This window comes from Strongylocentrotus purpuratus, unplaced genomic scaffold (assembly GCF_000002235.5).
Source record: "Strongylocentrotus purpuratus isolate Spur 01 unplaced genomic scaffold, Spur_5.0 spur5_contig_847, whole genome shotgun sequence".
Lineage (NCBI taxonomy): Eukaryota > Metazoa > Echinodermata > Echinoidea > Camarodonta > Strongylocentrotidae > Strongylocentrotus > Strongylocentrotus purpuratus.
Window position 1 is genome coordinate 1,108,659 of NW_022145554.1, and position 19,298 is coordinate 1,127,956.

Genomic DNA, 19,298 nt, shown 5'->3' on the forward strand with positions numbered 1-19,298 from the left:
CCTGTGTTTTTATCTGCAGAACTTCGTCACTGGATGAGTTATACTGTGTTGCTGCTTACAAAGGATTGTTCTTAATGAGCTTCAAAACCAGGATGGCAGGAACATAAATAAATTAACAATTCAGGCATGATGTGGGTTTCAATCCATATACTAGTAGTGCATACCACTTTTAGGTGATTTTTAGTGACATCTTCACTTGTTTTCTGTCATTCATTTTCACCATATGCACTATACATGTGTTTATTGTTTATTAAAGATTCAGTTGGTATGTTCATTGTAGCTTCGGAAATATTAATCATCATTTAGTTCATTCGTGGTGCACGTTAGGACATACATTACTAATAAGTGTTTTTGTTTTTCAACTTCACAGGCTTTGTGGTTACTTGTATAGATGGATGTGGTACATTGCATGCTTTCATGATGCTTGATGATAATGCATCTGAAAAGAACTAAATAAACTAATAAATAAGTAGTCTTCAAGTGCTTCATGAAGGTGTCTAGTGTGGGTGCTGCTGTACCGCTGTTCTGGGACAGTTGATTCCAGAGGCGAGGCGCATATGATCGAAAAGCATTTTCATCTGTCACTGTGGATGTTCTGGGTATGTGGAGAAGAGAGCGTCAAGTAACACCTGGCTGGAATGCTCCCCAGGGACCCCCAGCACTGAATCCAATGACCGGGGTAATAGTATATCTGTAAAGCGCTTAGAGACATTTGTATTAAGCGCTATATAAGCGGAATATTATTATTATTGCTCATATCATGTCTCTTTGATATTCCAGATTTTGATGAGGACTACATCACACCTGAGATGGATGCCCAGTCACCAAGCAGACCTCTACCGCCGACGCCCGGTACTCCAAAGATGGGTCAGATGATCATGCCGATGGGAAAGAGCCTTCAACAAGAACTGGAGAATAGAAAGAGGAGAGAACCAAGCAAGAGACTGACCAACAGGCAGCCGTCCATCGAAGAGGGATCGGAAGAAGACAAACCAACGTTGAGGTGAGTGATACCTCGGGCAAACCATTGAATACACCTCAAACTGACCATTTCTGCTTGGCCATTCAGGGAAATTAAATTTTTGTTTGATATTTTATCAATCAGATGTCAGTCTAGTACTTGGTACTAGGGCATGAGAGAAAAAGGAGTTTGTGTCCTTCTCATTCATTTTACATATTTTGATAAGATTATGTTTGCCTCCCAAAATATTGTTATTTACTTTATTTCTAAATGTAGCTTGTCAATTTACAACTACTATTAAACTGATGGGTTTGATGAGTACTTGTCTCACAATTAATTTGTAGATATTTTGCAATGCAAGGTGTATTGAGTTATATATCTCATTAAGTCCTAGTAGAGTATTCCAGAGCAATTATATATTTGCAATAAAATGTTTAGTGCATTTCTTTTAGCATAACTCAATATTCCTTGAATTTATAACCTTTCTTGTACTACCAAGAAGATGGGCCATCCTAAACCAAAAATCTGTGATTTGTTCAAGTATTTTAGAACAGAAACAAGGAAAAAAAATCTACTATTTCTTATCCATCTGCAGGAGAGGACCTGAGGGAAACAGTTTCAGGAAACCTATCACAGAAAGACCTTTTCGTGGTCCTGAGGTAAGATTGGCCATTTTGTAATGACTCCAGGGGGGTGTTTCACAAAGATCCTAAGTCCAACTTAACTCTAAGTTAGACTTAAACATTATGGATATCCATTTGTAGCCTTACGATGAAATATATTACAAACCGAAAATTCAAGTATTTTATACTTTTTTATGAATTCCACATTAAGAACTTGATAATAGAAATATGAATCATTTGAATCATTATTTTATGCCTTTTAAAATAACTTTTACAAAATATTTTCATAGATGCCAATGGCTTTCAATAATTGTGAAGTCCAACTTAGAGATAAGTTCAACTTAGGATCTTTGTGAAACACTCCCCTGCTTTTTTTTTTGCTTTTTCTGTCGATCATTTACAGGTCTCTACAGTATGAAACCTTCATCTGTGATACCTACTGGTAGCTAATCATCTAATCGTCAAAGAATCTCATTCAAAATATTGTTCATTGTTTATAAATCATTGATTGGTCAAGCTCCTAATTACATCCAAGAATTACTTCAACTCAAAGTCCAGTCACAGTCATAGCCTGCGCAGTTCCACGGATAAATTATTATTTCAGATTCCCCATGGCAAAACAGCTATTGCTGCCCCCAAACTATGGAATAGCTTGCCAATAGAAATACGAAGCACTCCATCTCTCAATGTTTTCAAATCCAATTTAAAAACTTATTTGTTGAACTAAGAGATCTTTTTTTTGTAGAATTTAGTAAAAAGGAGCTCTTAAAGGGATCGTTTAACAATGTTAAATCTGAGATACACCGCCCTACGTGTTATCAGTGTCTGTGATATGGTGTACTATTGAAGCCCTAAAAAAATTGCGCTTCAAAATGATCAAGAAGTGCCTCAACAAAGTAAAACTCTTTGAGTGACCGGTGTTACCATACTCGTTTTCCCCAATAGACTGTAGTGTTATGAAAACCGTCAGGCGAACGGTTTTCAAAATTTGTAATTCCAATCATAAATATCTTGATAATCAGACAGGCGATCGGCTTGTAAAAGTCATGGGGATCCTGACTGACCTAAAGGTTTATTATTATCATTGCATCATGAGCTAAATCCAGAATTTTGTTTCATAATCTGAGACAAAGTTACCGGATCCCTTTAACCAGCGCAGCTGAATATATTTTGTATAAAAGCTGCGCTATATAAATTTATTATTATTATTATTAATCATGATCAAGATTTTGCAGATGATGGGAAAGAATACATATTTAGTCTGTGTGAAAATAAGTTTTATATGGTGTCTATTAAAACAATGGGGGATCCACAATTACAAGCACTGCTTTTAAGTGGATCGCCCCATTTCCTTAGAAATTAAGAATTTCTTGTAATAATTTTATTACGTGAAAATTGTATTTGTTTAGTTACCAAGAAAAAATGAATTATGTATGAAAAAAATGTAATACCTTTGTTTATCTTTCTGTTGGAAATGAAATAAATATGAATTGACTTGAATGCAAACCTCAAATTTAGTGCATACAGGATTAGCTTTTGGATGTAATTATAATTTGTTTGTTTTTGTTTTGTTTTTTGGTGTTCATTTCTTGGATGATAAAGTACAAATAATATGTTAGAATACAACAGTTGCTGTAAAATGTATCTATATGTAGTGTTTGTTTTTGTAATAATGAAAAGCACATGAAATATTAATCATACTGTTTTTTTCTTCCTCATTTTGGTTGCAGCCAGTACTGAAACCACTAGTATCAGCCAAGCCCTCAGATGCCATCAAACCAGCTACAAGACCAAAGCCTAAGATTATCACACCAAAACCACCAGTCAAGGTAAGAAGACAAAGACAACTACCCCCGGACAACTATCCTAGGGGCTAGTTGTCCTAGTAGGGGATAGTTGTCTGTGAGGTAGTTGTCCGGGGGGTAGTTGCCTTAGGGGGTACGGTAGATGTCTGGGGGGTAGTTGTCCCGGGGGGTAGTCGTCCTAGAGGGTAGTTGCCCTAGGGGGTAGTTATCCTGGGGGTGGTTATCCGGGGGTGAATGTCCAGGAGCTAGGTGTCCGGATACGAAGAAGAACCAATGGTAACATAAGGCCTGTCCTCATCATCTCGAGTTTGCTAAGTTTGTTAAATAACCCGCTATTTTAACTATCCCGATCGCAAATTAACCAGTTAAATTGCGTCTTCATCAGCCCACAGTTGCAATTAGCGGGACATTTGGTCAAGAAAATATCCTGAAAAATCTTGGTCTTGTTTCCATAATATCCCACTATTTGGGAAATAGCGGGCTAATTTGCGCCCGTCTGAGCTAGTTTGTGATGAGCGTATCCGCCTGGTGAAGACGCAATTTCACGCTTCGGGATAATATCCCGAGTCTGAAAATAGTGGGTTATTTGACTTACTCAAGCTGATGAAGACAGGCCTATTATTTCTTTTAAAGGCAGGGACTCGAGGGCATTGTCAAACCTGTCTATAAAGGCCACTCAAGGAAAACAGTAAAAGTGGCCATTGTAGTCAGGTGGCCTTTCTAGACAGGTTCTACGATAAACATTTTTTGTCTCAAGGGAGACAAAATACTTGGCCACTATAGAGAAGTGGACTTTATAGAGAGGTGGCCACTAAGACAGGTTGGACTTTACTCATATCAATAGCATTTTATTTTATTTTTAAAGCGATGCGCTATAAAATACTTTCTTGGTAGCGCTGAGCAATGGTGATCGATGTGTATTGAAAAATAGGGAAAAATAACAATTGATATTCAAGAATGATTCCTCATACCCTGCTTTAAAAAAGAAAGAAAATTAGTTACAAAATTCCATGAGATAATTCCAACCCATCTAATCCTGCTTCTAACAGGTTGATTTGTCCAAAAATCCCTCTAAATTGTAATTAATACCCCATTTTCAAATAAACTTGATCAGATTTACCAATATCACGATTTTTAGAAAAATATGACAAGTTTCGTTACAAGTTTTGTTTCAAGTTTTCTGTCTCATCGTTTCTTGTTCTGTAGCCCAGGCCATCAGGTGGACCAGCCCCTGCGGTGCTGCTTCCTGAGGCAGCATCTATCCAGTCCTCAGACAAGATCCACACAGAAGGGTAAGACCTATAGCCCTGCTCATAATGTTTCAGTCTCACCTCTGAGTATTTGGCTTGCGTATTCATGGAAAGCAGTTTTAACATTTATTCCTATTTCTCGATATCAAGAAAGGATTTTCTGTTGTAAAACAGTGGTAATTCTTGATATCAAGAATTTGATTCCTTGACATCAAACATTCAATGACGTCACTATATGGACCAACACTGCCCAAGCAGATGACATCCCATAGAGAATGAACATAATTGCAAAGCTATTATTTCTCAAATTATAACGAGTTTAGTGTATATCAACTAATGGCATGTCAAACCATTCAAAAGGGGATATGACCCGATTCTGATAACTAAAATCTTTTGCTTGTAAATACACAGGATAGGGGTTAATTAACAATCAAAGAAACCAGACTTTCAAATTGAAAAACCCCCGGAATGATATTAAGGACGACATTTGTTTCCTCTTGAAACACCGAACATACCCCGGTGTGTGCAGCTGAATATACAATGGCGTCTTATTTTGTTTACAAGCGACAGATTCCTTTATTTTTGTATCGCTGCATTTTTCATCAAAATAAAACCATGTGCGGGGTTTAGAGTGAGGCAATAGATTATACATTTAGCCTGACGGTAGTGAAGTAAGAGAAAGAACTCAAGAGAAGATGAAAACCCAGGCACTGAAAATGTGTGAGATGTCATGTCTTGTGCAAGTCATGTCCATACTGTGATCTCACACATCTCAGCAGCGTTTGGAGAGCTCTTCAGGTGCTATGCTGGGGTTGTATATAAGCGTTTTGTAATTTATAATAATCATTACTTCAAATGTTTCCAAGCATTGAATTTTGATAACCTTGTCGAATCAAAGTTTCAACTTTGCAATAATGAAAATAAAGTTAGTTTTTAAAATCAATGAATATCTACTTTAAAGTGATATTGTGTATTATTAAAACATGAAATCTATTATTGGCAGTACCTTAGGGGTTGCAGATGTGTTTCAATCAATTACATTGTCATTAATAAGGGAGTTGTTGCTAATCATAGATTTTTTGTTGTCTTTTCATTTTTCCAGTCTTTTACGGAAGTATCGCTGTGATGGGATGTACCTAGTAAGACTAGGATCAGAACATGGCCAGGTATGTTCTAGATTGTAGTTCTTTCAATCTGCTTTAATTAATTTGATGTATTTCATTTATTCATTCTGCTATAGCTGGGTTGACTTATTTCACAGTGCAATTTTGAACAATTTGTTTAACCTAATTTTGCAAATAAACCTACCAAATTAACCAAAACTTGATATAGATGAAATATTTCCAATAAAGATGTGTAGCATTAGAACAATTTAAAAACTAGGGAATATATTCATTGATTGATTGTTATAACTTGGCTCAGAAAACAGGAAGTTTTTGATACTTTTAGGTAAAGATTTAGGGGGATATAGATAATGTCACGGCCAAAGCACAAACTCACAGGCTAGGATATTGAACCCAGAAACTGTATCACACCAGGGGGGTGTTTCACAAAGAGTGAGATCAACTTTAGGTGATCTTTAACTACGGCAGGCCATTCATGCCACTGGTTGCTCTCACCATTGGTCTCTCAATGGACGTCATAAATCTACAGAATCTACCTCTTTTTGTTATAACGGTAGTTCATTGTGGAAAAAAAAAGTTCATTACATTGTAAACTTAAGCTATATTCAAGATTTGGACTTATACTACGGTAGGCAATTTATGCCCTTTAAAAGTCTTAAACCAGCTGTAAAATTAGAGGGAAAAAACCTTAGAAATTATTATCTTTTTTTCCTTCAATAATAAACTATCAAAAAATGTGAATTCTGTGGATTTGTAACCAAGTTCTAAAACCACTGAGCCATTGTACTTGCAGCATGATTTTATTACCATGATTTCACTGGTTGTTTAGGGTTGAGGTCGTGAAGGATCATTTGATGTGGCACACTACCGTGGTGATTTCTTCACAGCTCATTTAACAAACAAATATAAGCTGCTATGGAACCAATAAAGCTACAGTGATAAACAGATTTGATTAATGTGAGAGAGAGAAGTAGAGGTGAGAGACAGATGGGCAAAGACACTAAAGAGAGAGGAACTGCAGTCAGATTCAGACATACATGTTTGATAAGATTTCATTTAATTTCATTTCATTTATTTATTTAAACACGGTGACTCTCTCAGCCTAAGCAGCTGTTTTTAAGATAGAAACTGGGTGTCAATTGGGAGCAAGATTTGGAAAGACAGACAGACAGACAGGCAGAGACAGAGAGAGAGACAGAGACAGACAGACAGACAGAGACACACAGAGAGAGATAAAGAGAGAAAAGAGGCATAGATATATGAGACAATAAAGAGCTTCTTGTAGCAAAGGAGGGGAAAAGAAAAATACAGAAAGTTAGACCTGAAATGAAAGAATGTCATATAAAAAAAAAACTCCCTTTTATTTCAGAAGTCAATCATGGTAGGTACATGAATGTGAGCACATTTTCTTTGCAAGATTTGTGAATTTTCTTCATTTTTCTAGAGTTTAACAAATAGATCAACTCAATTTTTTTCTTCATGCAGGTTCTTATGGTATGGGACAGTCAGAACTGCAGATGTAAACACTATAAAATATTTCAAGATCAGGTAAATATTGGTATTAACATCATTACCGTTATCGATATCCTAAGATTTATCATCATCATCATCGTAATCATTATCATCATCATCATCATCATCATCATCATCATCATCATTGTCATCATCATTGTCATCATCATCATCGTCATCATCATCATCATTTATCATCATTATCTATCATTGTCGTTATCAGCATTATCATCAACGTAACCATTGACTGTTGTCATATTCATAACCATCATCATCATCATCATCATCATCATCATCATCATCATCATCACTACCATAATTTTGTTATCATTATAAACATGTGTGATTGTTATAACCATCCTTGATATTCTTATCATTATTGACACCTTAATATTATGTAGAACCTTTTCAATCCTATCTCAGTAACCCATGTTTAATTTTGACCATCTCTGTCTAGTAAGAATTTAGAAACTGCACACACATTGTCACATTCTGAGTTATCTCTTAGTAAATGTACTGATATATAATAATATTGGATATTTATATAGTGCACATATCCACCCTGCAAGGTGCTCAAAGCGTTCCAATATTACCCCAACTCTGCTCGGCTACCGATTTTGGTGCTCACAGCATTCAAGAAAAAATTTAATGTGTTCACTGTTAGTGTTGTTCAACACTGTAGGAATAGCTTCATCAACTCATGTTTGTCTCCATGTTTTCCCCTCAGGATTCCAATCTTCACTTGGACCATGTCCCTAAGTTTGACAACATCCTCAAGTTACTAGAACATTACAAGACCAACGCGTTACCGAACAGCAAGCTCTATCTCCAGAAAGCTTTCGCTGGTTGAGAGCAGGAAAACAAACAAACAATCTGAAGCTGGGATTCTCTACTGGTACGCTTACCATCGTGTCATTTACATATGTTACCATGGCAACAGATGCTTGCGTCTGAATGTAAGAGTTGATGGCGAAAGACTCTAGAGCTTCCAGGAGATGCCTGTTCACAGAGCCAAATACTGATGTTGGATCCACGTAAAAGCATCTTAAATTTGAACTGTTTGAAGCAGTGTGTGGTTCTAGACCAAATTACGAATATCCCAAGCCCAATTGGACAAGTTTGTGATGGTGCTTTGAATAGTGAGGCTCTTGTGGAAGACCATGTGAAGCGTTTCATTTCTATAATGTTCAGATGAATAAATGGCATCGTGGGACGTTGCTGATTTGTCAAGATGCTGCAGTTGAGAGACAAAGTTTATCATCATCTCAGGCAGGCAGAGAGATCATGCCTAGAGGCATTTACATTGACTTGTGGTGTTAAAACGTCGTTCAAAATGACCTCGCATAAATGGAAGATGCAATACGAATGACTGAGATCAGACCTAGATGCATTTTTAGAAATTGCTGGAGAACAAAGCAAATGTGTCATCATGGATATGAATTGGAGACCCTTGAGGTTCATCATCATCATCAGGGTACAGGATTAAGATGCAGATTCTGTGATGGACACGTTCTTCTCCTTCCATTTAAGTACTTCCTAACAGTTCATCTGCTTTAGTTTAGGATGGTGTCTGTCTTCATGGAGCGTCCTGTAAGAGAAGCCCCTACCAGTCCAGCTCGAGTGTACAAACTAGCTGGACACACATTTGTTCTACTTCTTCAGTTCCAGAGCCATGCTTGTTCTCAGGAAAGAATTACACAACATATATCTGTTCCAGTTGTGTTTTCCAACGGTTTTAATTCAATCGTGTGAACTTTGAATTGAATTGAATTGAATGCTTTATTGAGAATACTGAACACTGCAGCTTGGGGACTGAATTACATTCAGTTTACAATAAAAGCACATGAAATGCGTAGTAATCTTAAATCAATTTTTCCGAGAATACATTCAAAGATAGAATTAATAGGATATAACATTGTGACACAAATTATATATGACCCACACTCTTCTGAAAGGAACTTGCCAAAATTTGATGCCAAACAGAGACTTATTACGAGTGGAGACTTTTCTTCTGCAGCTCTTATTAGGTTTGTTTGTTGTGACATATGTGTAACACACTATTGCTCTAAAATTGACAGGTTTGTCTTATTGGTGCTGTCGGGATAAAGGTTATATAATCTGTTTGCAGTTGATGTATTTGATTATAGATGTGATATTTGCATGCAGAAGATGGCAGAAAGTCTGTTAAACTCTATCTGCACTAGTTTAGCCAGGAGGAATTAGACCTCCCTGCATGGTCACTGACAGGTTGTTATCTCATCAAATCAGCTCTCAATTAACATAAGAAAAAGGGGATCGTGGGGGACCAATGGGTACCGCTTAGGCATTGTTTGCTATATAGAGGGTGCAAGTAGCTACAAGTAGTGCAGTCCCGCTTTCAGTATAATAAGCTTATAAAGTTGATTATCCAAAAGCTGCAAAATATGAAATTGTGTTATTAATGGGTTGAAGCTAAAGCAATCTTGACTCTTCATAAGTGATGGCAGACTAAACGAATATGTGATTTTAAATCTGAATGATATTTAAAGGCTGAATTAACGTAAGAAAATAAATAAATTCATTACTTGATTGTGATATATAGCAATATGAATCTGGTGTATGAACTGCCAATTGATTCTACTATTTTAACGTCTTCCTTTATGAAAATGAATTTGATGAAGGCATTGTGTGTATCAGTATGTGTATATTTTGTAATGTAATCCATCTTTATGAGAAATGTATATATTACTGTAGCAATTATTTAGAAATATGTAAGCTGTGTTTTTATGGCAAATTATAGATATGTATACAGTGGAAAAGGAGTAAATAGTTGTGCATATTGAGTCATATCATTCCAAATTATAAATATATAAATATATACATAGAAAAGGAATACTATATACACAGAAAGTGAACTATTTTTGTACAAATATTATTGATATGTGACTATCGTAAATCTTCAGTATGTGGTATACAGAGAGGTTTAGAGCGTGTTTTATAAACGCAACTGAAAGGAACTTATTCAAACAAAGAAAAGTTTTGAGTTGTCGGTAATCATCTCCACTCGGAATATCTGAGTCTGTATGCCTTGTGTGAAGGGGTTTACATGCAATTTTAACTAGGAACTATTAGTCTTTTACAAATATAAAGAATAGAGAGAGAGAGAGAGAGAGAAAGAGAAATAGAACTCCATCATAACATACTATATCCTGCATCAAAAATTTGTTGGCTTTTGATTGGTTGAGAGCTCATCACATGACCAGAAATATTTGACCTATTTTTTAGAAAGTACTATATGAGAGTACTATTTTGGTTTACTATTTGGGAGTTGGAAAAAAAATGTGAATTTTTTTAAAAATTGAATCAATTTTTTTTCTTCAAAATATTCAATGAAAATAAAATATTTTAAATCTTTTTAGATAACATTTTTTTTTGTTCTAAATTTTTTTTTCCCCAAAATGTTTGTTTTTTGTTTTTTTGTTTTTAAATAAATTTTTGATGCAGGATATAAAACAAATATACCATGCCGTCTATTCGAGGTACTGGTTAAACTATGGGCCTTGGTGACTCCAAAAGTACCATTTGCTTCGGGGCTGCGCCCCTCAGCAAATGGTACTATTGGAGTCACCTCTTGCGCATAGTTTTAACCAGAACCTCTCAAGGCAGTGTATATTTGTATACTATTGCTATTTTCAGTAAAATTTCATCAAAGTCAAATCACATATTGTGCAGTAGCCTTAAATTGTGTAACTCATCAGGTTACAGTAAAACTAGTATAAAATTGAGTTACATATTATTTCAATTTATATGTCTTAAAAAGGAAATAGTAGGTGTTAGGAATGGAAAAATGTATTTCTATTCAGTTAAAAAAGAAGTCCACCCGGAATTTGGTTTTAATGAAAGCAGAAAAATGACAGAAACAAATAAGTTTCAGGAATATCCGATTAAAACTAGAAAACTAGGCAACACTGTGACGTATCTTGCAAGCTCTTCTCAAAATTGCTCTTTTCCGAAAATTCCACAAACTTTCATTTTCTTAGTTATTAAAGACGGAACAGATTTGTTTCATACAGGGACATATTTGCAAAAATGATGAATGTATGATTGAAAATTTCTTAAGGGAAACTGTAAGTATTTTAGTACAGGGGAAATGGGAGGGGGGCTTGTGAGATACGTAACAGAGTTGCCAATTTGTGTTTGATTGATTGCGCCTTCAATATTCATAACATTCTTTACTTTTTGTATTTATATTTTTCTCAAACTTTCACGTATCTGTTGCTCTCATGTTTCTGCTTCTATTAGATCCAACTTAATGTCAGAGTGCACAATCAGCTAATGATATGCAATCAAATGTGCCAAATGTACACTATGAACATGGCGGACAAAGAAAGCGGACAAAATATACAGTTCCTCAGGTAGACAAAGGAACATCCCTTCACTGCTATTATGGAAAAAGGTGAATATGCATGTGACACCTGTTCTACACATTGTTACATAATAGCAGTGAAGGATGTTCCTTTGTCTACCGGAGGAACTGTATATTTTGTCCGCTTTCTTTGTCAGTCATGTTCATAGTGGTAGGTGTTTAATTGGAAAGTGATAGGTTGAGCAAGGAATTCATGATAGTGTAATTCAAACTTAATATATTTGAAAGAGTGTCAAATTAGATTTGGTGTTTCATTTTATGCAAAATTAGTGAAAATTAAAGTATTTTTGAATGATATGCAACTTAATGCAACAGTCATAAACTGTTATTGAATTAAAATTAAAATGTGTTTTTTAATTGTACATGAAGCTTGTTTTTCTTCAAATAGTGAGTTACTTTTTAAATAGACTAGAATAGATTATGACAAAATAAATCATATTTTAAAAACTGTATATTTTCTTATTGCTAAATCTGACATTTAAAGGGGTGCGGACAATTATTTAAAGTGACAGCTTTTAATGGACATCAGTATTGATAGTATGGAAACATCAATTGATTGGTAGAAATGCAGACTTTAATACCACTACTAATCTTTGATCAAAGGTTGTAAACAAAACGAAGCATGTGTTTGGAACCAGTAGGGCATTGAACCATGTACCTTTTAGTACAGAGAGTTGTAATGTCCTTCTGGCTAATTGACAAAAGTGGAGAAGGTGGCAATGTGTTAATGTGAGATTATGAAGATACAGAAGAAAGAAAAAAGTGTGTTTGACCGTTTTACTTAGCACAGTTGATTTGCTTAGTTGATAGCTACTGATATAATTCATGCTTCTTCATATTATTTTGAGATACAATTAATATTTTCATCATTTAATGGGATGGTATTACTCTAAACGTTCAAAAACATGAATCCCGGCATACAATTTCTGATAAAGTGCCTTATTTGGTTCCAGTTAGGATTGACATTAATGGTTCATATCATGGGCCCTTTTCACTTTGTGTATGTTATAACTTTAAATATTTGTGAAGTTCATGTTACTGAACTGTGCCACTTTTTTAAATTGCCCCCAAAATTCTCATGCTTTGTCACAATTTTTTTGTATTTTTCAGTCTTTTTCAAGAATTTGTTTTCATCTTGATTACCATGAGGTCTTTGAAAAGCATGGATTCGTGCTTAAATGATGTATGTTACACAGAAAGAGTTGCTATACTCCGTGTATTAAATATATAATGCGAAACGAATGGTCTCGTGAACATTGTATTCTTTTTAAAGAGATAATATCGATGAAGGAAGAGAGAAAGAGAGAGAGAGAGCAGGAGGAAGAGAGAAACAGTGGGGCAAAGGCGTTTTGTGTATTTTATTAATTCATTATGCATTATCATTTAGTAACTCTGAAGGGACGACGGTGGTTCATAGATTCATTTTTTCAATTATGATTTCCTACTCAACATTAACATAAAGTTACAGACTTTTTAATAATTTCAAAAGTTTCTATACTATGACTTTCCTTTGTTAATTATAAGGCTTTCACAAATTTAGAGTGTAATATCTAAGACAAAAAAGTGAAATCTTCTTAATTCAGATTCCAAATAGTAACGTGAGTATTATCACGTTAGCACAAAGTCGAAATTATTGAGAATGATTTTGTGAGCATTCCTTTTATAGGGAAAGACAAGTTCAGTTATAAACATCCCCGTAAACATCGAAGACAGTCGCGCGCAAATTTTTCTCGATTCATTTCCGATCAAATGCTACTTATATTATATCATGAGCAGGTGGGGAAAGGGAAGGGGGCGACACCCGATGAATCTTAGTAACCGAACGGGTAAGGGTCTACGAGGGGATCCCCTCACCAACCCCAAATAAAAAGTCTTGCACATTTTTTTCATTAAAACAAATGCATTTTATAGCGACGCATTTATTGATTTAGACCTACATTTATTATCGAGTGTGAATAGTTTCCATGTAATATTTTCAGTTATGAAAGTTATGCATTTTTAGTAGACCTACTTTTGATCACACAGGCAAATCCAATACTGATAATGTCCAAAACTTTCTTTATTTTTCTCTTAAATGATTTAGGCAAATTCTTTTGACCATTTTCTCAATTCGGGTAGGGGTGATTCCTGGGACATTATCATGCGAGAGCAAGCGACCCCCTCCCTTCCTCTTCGCTCTTGGTAGATTAATTCTGATAGGTAGCGGTTACATACATCTCCACCATGTTGGCCATGATGTATATGATTCACACTGTACATTAAAGGGAAGTGGTCCCAAAAGCACAACCAATGTATAGCTTGAAAGTTTCGAAAAGAAGAGTTTAATAGTCAATTGTATTAATGGTAAAAATATATACGTTCCGTTGCGAAGTTATTCTCCATTACCTTGTTTTACATTTAACTTTGTATAAGCATGAGGAAACGGAGCCTTTTAGAGACAAGAGGGGTATAGTTCTCGGCAACGGGTAGGAAATGATACAAGGGGTATATACCGAATATAAATGTATGATGAAGAAAAAAGATGCAGAAACCAATAAATTAACTCAAATCAAATCAAATCAAATCAAAATGACCAAGATTTGGGGTCCGGGGCAAGAAATATCTGATGCAGTGCATGTGGAGTGCTGCACCATTAATATACATTCTTACTAATCTGAGCATAATCTTTAAACAAACGTTTCTCTTAAAGACTAGACTTGCTTACTAGAGACTTTCCGACATAGCATCAACTTATGTGTCAAGTGAAATTGATCCACAGAGAGGCTATTTTGTATAGCAGGGTCCCGTCTTACAAAGAGTTACGATTGATCCAAATCAATCGCAAGTCCTCCAATCAATCGCAAGTTTGCACTTTCCCACCTCTTATGTACATATTTGCGATTGATATCAATCACAAATAAGTTGCGATTGATATCAACTCTTTGTAAGGCGGGGCCCAGGTGAATCAAATAGAGTTGGTGACACGGTGCTCATTAGTAAACAGGTCTATAGTATTAACATGCTTCGGTAACTGTTATATTGGAAATCGTCTCCTCCTGAACCTCACCCTGCATCCAAATATTTATTTTCCTCGTCCATTTGTACTCTTCTGCAGCTGCATGAAAAGGGCATTTCCTGGTTGGGACAATGCAACTAATTTAAAGTACCTCCATTATTATGCAAAGAGCGAATCTGTTCTTTTGTTCCCTGAATTGGTTACGTATTCATCATTCCTGGGCGTATGAAAAACTATCATACCAAACATGGTTAGTTCTTGATAGTGAATTATTCACTAAAGCTACAGTCCCATATACGTCCCGGACCGTCCCGGACCATCCCGGACCCCATCCGGGGTGATCCGGGATTCGGTCCGTGTTGACACCGTGTTGGCACCGGGGTGGTCCTGGATGGTCCTGGATGGTCCTGGATGGTCCTGGATGGTCCTGGATGGTCCTGGGCGGTCCGGGAGTCGACCCCGGATGTTTTTGACGGTCAAAAACTGCCGGGGTGGTCCGGGACGGTCCGGGACAATAGTTTGATCCGGGGTGATCCGTGTAGCCACCGTGCTGGGTCCGGGGTCATCCGTAGTGGCGCCGGGGCGGTCCGTGTTGATCCGTGGCAGTCCGGGAGTGAGTTATTGACCCCGGATCACCCCGCCGCCCCTACGGATGATCCCGGACCCAGCACGGTGGCGACACGGATCACCCTGGACCAGCACCGGGGCGTTCCGGGATGATCCGTGTTGGCACCGGGATGGTCCGGTGTCATCCGTGTTGGCACCGTGTTGGCACCGGGGTGGTCCGGGACGGTCCGTGGCGGCTCCATGCTGGGTCTGGAATGATCTGTACTGCTGCCGGGGCTATGCCCGGACGGTCCGGGGCGGTCCGTAGTGGTACCGTGTTGGGTCCGGGGAGACGGTCGGCGGTTGCGATTTTTTGAACAAAACATCCCGGACCATCCCGGATCACCCCAGACCATGGTCCGGTATGGTCCGGAGTGGTCCGTGCTCGTCCGTGCTGGTCCGGCTTTATATGGGACTGGGGCTTTAGGCTTTCTATCGTATCAGGGGGTGTTTCATAAAGCTGTTCGTAAAGTTACGCATGACTTTACGAACGACTTGTATATGAAAAGCCACATGGGATGCCCAATCATTATTGATTTTTATTTATTAAGTTGAACTGTGCAGATGTAGATTAACATTCTTATTATAGCAAACATTTTAATGCAAAGTATATTTTTTGCCATAATTTAATCGAGGTTATTGGAAATATCAGAAAAAAATGTGGGCATCCTATCTGGCACTTCATATACAAGCCGTTCGTAAAGTCATGCGTAACTTTACCCCCTTGACAATCACCTCCCCACCCCCCCCCCCGGAAAATTACCTCCCAAGGACAATTATCCCCGGACATTTACCCCTGGAAAATTATCCCCCGAAAACAACCGTACCCCCGAGGACAATAACCCTTAGAAAATTACCCCAAGGACACCCCCCCCCCTCATTACCCCCACCATCCCTGAAAATAACCCCCTAGGACAACCACACCGAGGACAATTACCCCCATTCGCGCGAGAGAGGGGGGAAGAATTCAGGAACGGTACAACGAATCGTCTTCTTTCTCTAATAATTAATGAACATAATCCCGTAGGATAAGTACACCCCGGACAACCAAGGACAACCACTCCCGAGGACAATTACCACCCCCCCCCCCCCAAAAAAAAAAAAAAAAAAAAAAAAAATGACCCCTCTGGTCATTAAATAAGTTTGTTTCAATAAAAGTAGACTTTTATCTTTGGGGGTAAATGTCTTCGGGGGGGGGGGGGTCGGTATTGTCGACGAGGGTAATTTTTCCGGGGGTAATTTACCGAAGGTGATTGCCCAGGGGCGGGGGGGGGGGATTGTCCTAGAACCGCTTTCTATAATTTATTGTAGCTTACTATCTATTTAGCACTGCAAATGAATAGGTGCAATTTTGAACGTATGTGAGTTCTGTATTGGGGGTGTGATTGCGTGCGCATGCATGGTTGAACATTGTGCAGACGACATCGCAGAGATATCGTAAATTATCTCAAAGCAATCGATAGTCATGATAGTGCAGCTTGATTTCGTATCTACGCACGTCTACCGACGGATATAAACTTTTCATCACTTGGCGCACCTCTTTCCTGGCGCCTTCGAAACTATATTAAACGATTGCTTCGGTGAAATATTTATCAACGCTTTCAAAATGGAGTTCAAACAGTCGACTAGACTGCAGATCGTGTGGATTTGCTTCATAGGTGAGCTGTGAAACATATTTTAAATGTTTTGTTGTTGTTAAGTTGTTTCGTTTGCAGGCAATAATTACAACCACGGTTAATGCACAAAATAAGCCCACTCTTTATGTATCTTTGTGCCAATTAACTCGACGCTTTGTTGAGATTTTGTCATCGTTTTCATGATAGTGTTGTCATGTTTCAAGACATCTATTGTACCATAAGTTATATAATTTACCTCGAAATTAGATTCATGATGTTGCCATGTGTCAATGACATTTAGCTACTTCCTTTCTTGTTAGTTGTCATTCCTTTCCACCCGTGGAGAGACCGGACGGATATCCCATCGCGTTCTCATCCGATTCCTCGCCGCAGCTGCCCGGCAGCTGTTTCTTTTGATGCGTACCCCTATTTCGCTTAGAGCTGATACCCGCATTCCTTTTCTCTCGAGCATAATTGATACTTTCACTCTTGGCTATTGATTAATTTGATTATTGTTGCTCATGCAGGAAGTCTCCGTCAGGTTTACTTCCTGAGGAGCGAGCACACAAAATAAAATAATGAAATATAGGCCTATATCTTTGAATACGATATTTCAAAGGAGCTATAAATAATCTGGTAGGTATGGGATCAGCTGTATCATTCCGTATTTTCTTATCAAATCGACAGGACATTCTAAATTCCGATAACTTCCGTTGCAATAAATGGACTTCTGATTTGAATAGTGTTTTATTTTTACATTTCTATATTTAATTAAATTAGTGTATTTGAGTTTGCCTGTAAAAAACATACTCTCCCAGTAATCAGTATCGATAGCAAATTCTCCCCCTCCCTCTTTTCGCCTTCTCCCCCTCTCTCTTTTTCTCTCTCTCTCTCTCTCTCTCTCTCTCTCTCTCTCTCTCTCACTCGCACACCCCACACAAACAAACACACACACCTACTCATAATCACATTTTTCATAATGAAATTATTTTTCAATCCCTTTTTATCCATCACATGACACATTCCTCTCGTACTTTTTCATATCTTACTTCATTTTCACCTTTCTCTTTTTTAGAAACATTAAGATTAGTTTTCCTCCCTACTATCACGCATACTTTTAAATCCATGAAATATTCAGTTGTAAGCAAATGTAGTGACTGAACAAGAAAGTCAGTATGTATAGCCTCTTTCCCAATGGATTAATCAATGTATAACATGAAAGGATTTGACCTAAAAGACCCATTGAAAGGCTTCTTCCTATCACGAAAACTTTCTGTTTTCATAACTCAATGCTCATACCAAGGAGTTAGTAGTGCTAGTAACTCCTTGCTCATACTAGTCATTAGACAGCCATATCCGATATCCTGATTTTAACCAAAATGTGGTTTTAAAAAGCTACATGACGTATAGCCGGGAAAAGGTGTTGGTGTTTAAAGGTAAAGGTTTAATTTTTGTGATTGTAGAGAACGTCAGTGTGAAATATTGAATGCAATAATATACATAAATGGCGTCAGACAGCACTCTTACTTTTCGTATTCTTCAAATTTATTTATTAGGTACCCTATACCATTTAAGCCTACTCGTAACAACGCCCCACATAAATCACGCCACAAGTAATCTTTGAAAGACAATTTTCAGGAGCTTAGGGGACTTTTTAATCCCTTGAAATTCAGGCCTACCCGTTTTAAAATGTTTTCTAAATTAACACAAAGTAATCGCATGATAATGATTGCATCTTCCAGCAACGTTTCATAAATCTTCACCATGTTCACCGTTTTTGAGGGGAGGGGTATAATTCTGGATAAGAAGTGCCATATTTCAGACTCGTCCTCTTACTTACGAGCAAGTGAAATGCAAAGAACATCATTCCATATTCAGCATCTTTCCTCATCTATACACAAGGAAACTTCTGTGACGTATGTGCACTTCTATCCTGGCATTCATTCTATTCTTAATCCGAAAAGAAAATCTTGCGCCTCCCGACCCTTCTTTGAAAAGTGGAATAAAGTCCAGATACTTCCTCAAAGTGAGTCACTTTCACCCAGATGCCATAAATTCTTTTCTTTCTATCACACAATAGGCAATAACAAAGAGTGTGCGTAAGTAACAACCATTACAGAGATACGACGTAACTTATTGGTTCGCTGAACATGATATATACAAAAAATCCATGTGTTGTGATCAATGCACTGCCTCTTAAAGACACTTCGTCCAAAAGGGGAGACAGTGGACAATCCGATGAAACATGAACACTAATAGGGAATTTTGTTCGTACTGTTAACAAATGTATACATAAGTGCCTCGATCGTTTCATTCGCATGATACGAATAATTGAATTTCAGTAGTCAGAATGCAAGTTGCATATTATTACGTGTTGTTAGGTAGGGCAAGCCATACTGTT

The 19,298-nt window shown here is 37.3% G+C and overlaps 1 protein-coding gene across 4 annotated transcripts in view; it reads left to right on the forward strand.

The window, feature by feature from the left end:
• Nucleotides 1-8,547, forward strand: part of LOC582766 (SH3 domain-binding protein 2) — a 37,098-nt gene extending 28,551 nt beyond the window's left edge. For all 4 annotated transcript variants that reach the window (XM_030992709.1, XM_030992706.1, XM_030992720.1 and 1 more), the window contains 7 exons: nt 781-1,003; nt 1,557-1,620; nt 3,315-3,413; nt 4,596-4,681; nt 5,742-5,805; nt 7,249-7,311; nt 8,003-8,547. In XM_030992709.1, coding sequence (XP_030848569.1) covers nt 781-1,003; nt 1,557-1,620; nt 3,315-3,413; nt 4,596-4,681; nt 5,742-5,805; nt 7,249-7,311; nt 8,003-8,125 — 722 coding nt within the window. In that variant the 3' untranslated portion in view covers nt 8,126-8,547. The remainder of the gene's footprint in view (nt 1-780; nt 1,004-1,556; nt 1,621-3,314; nt 3,414-4,595; nt 4,682-5,741; nt 5,806-7,248; nt 7,312-8,002) is intronic.
• The last annotated feature ends 10,751 nt before the right edge of the window (nt 8,548-19,298 follow it).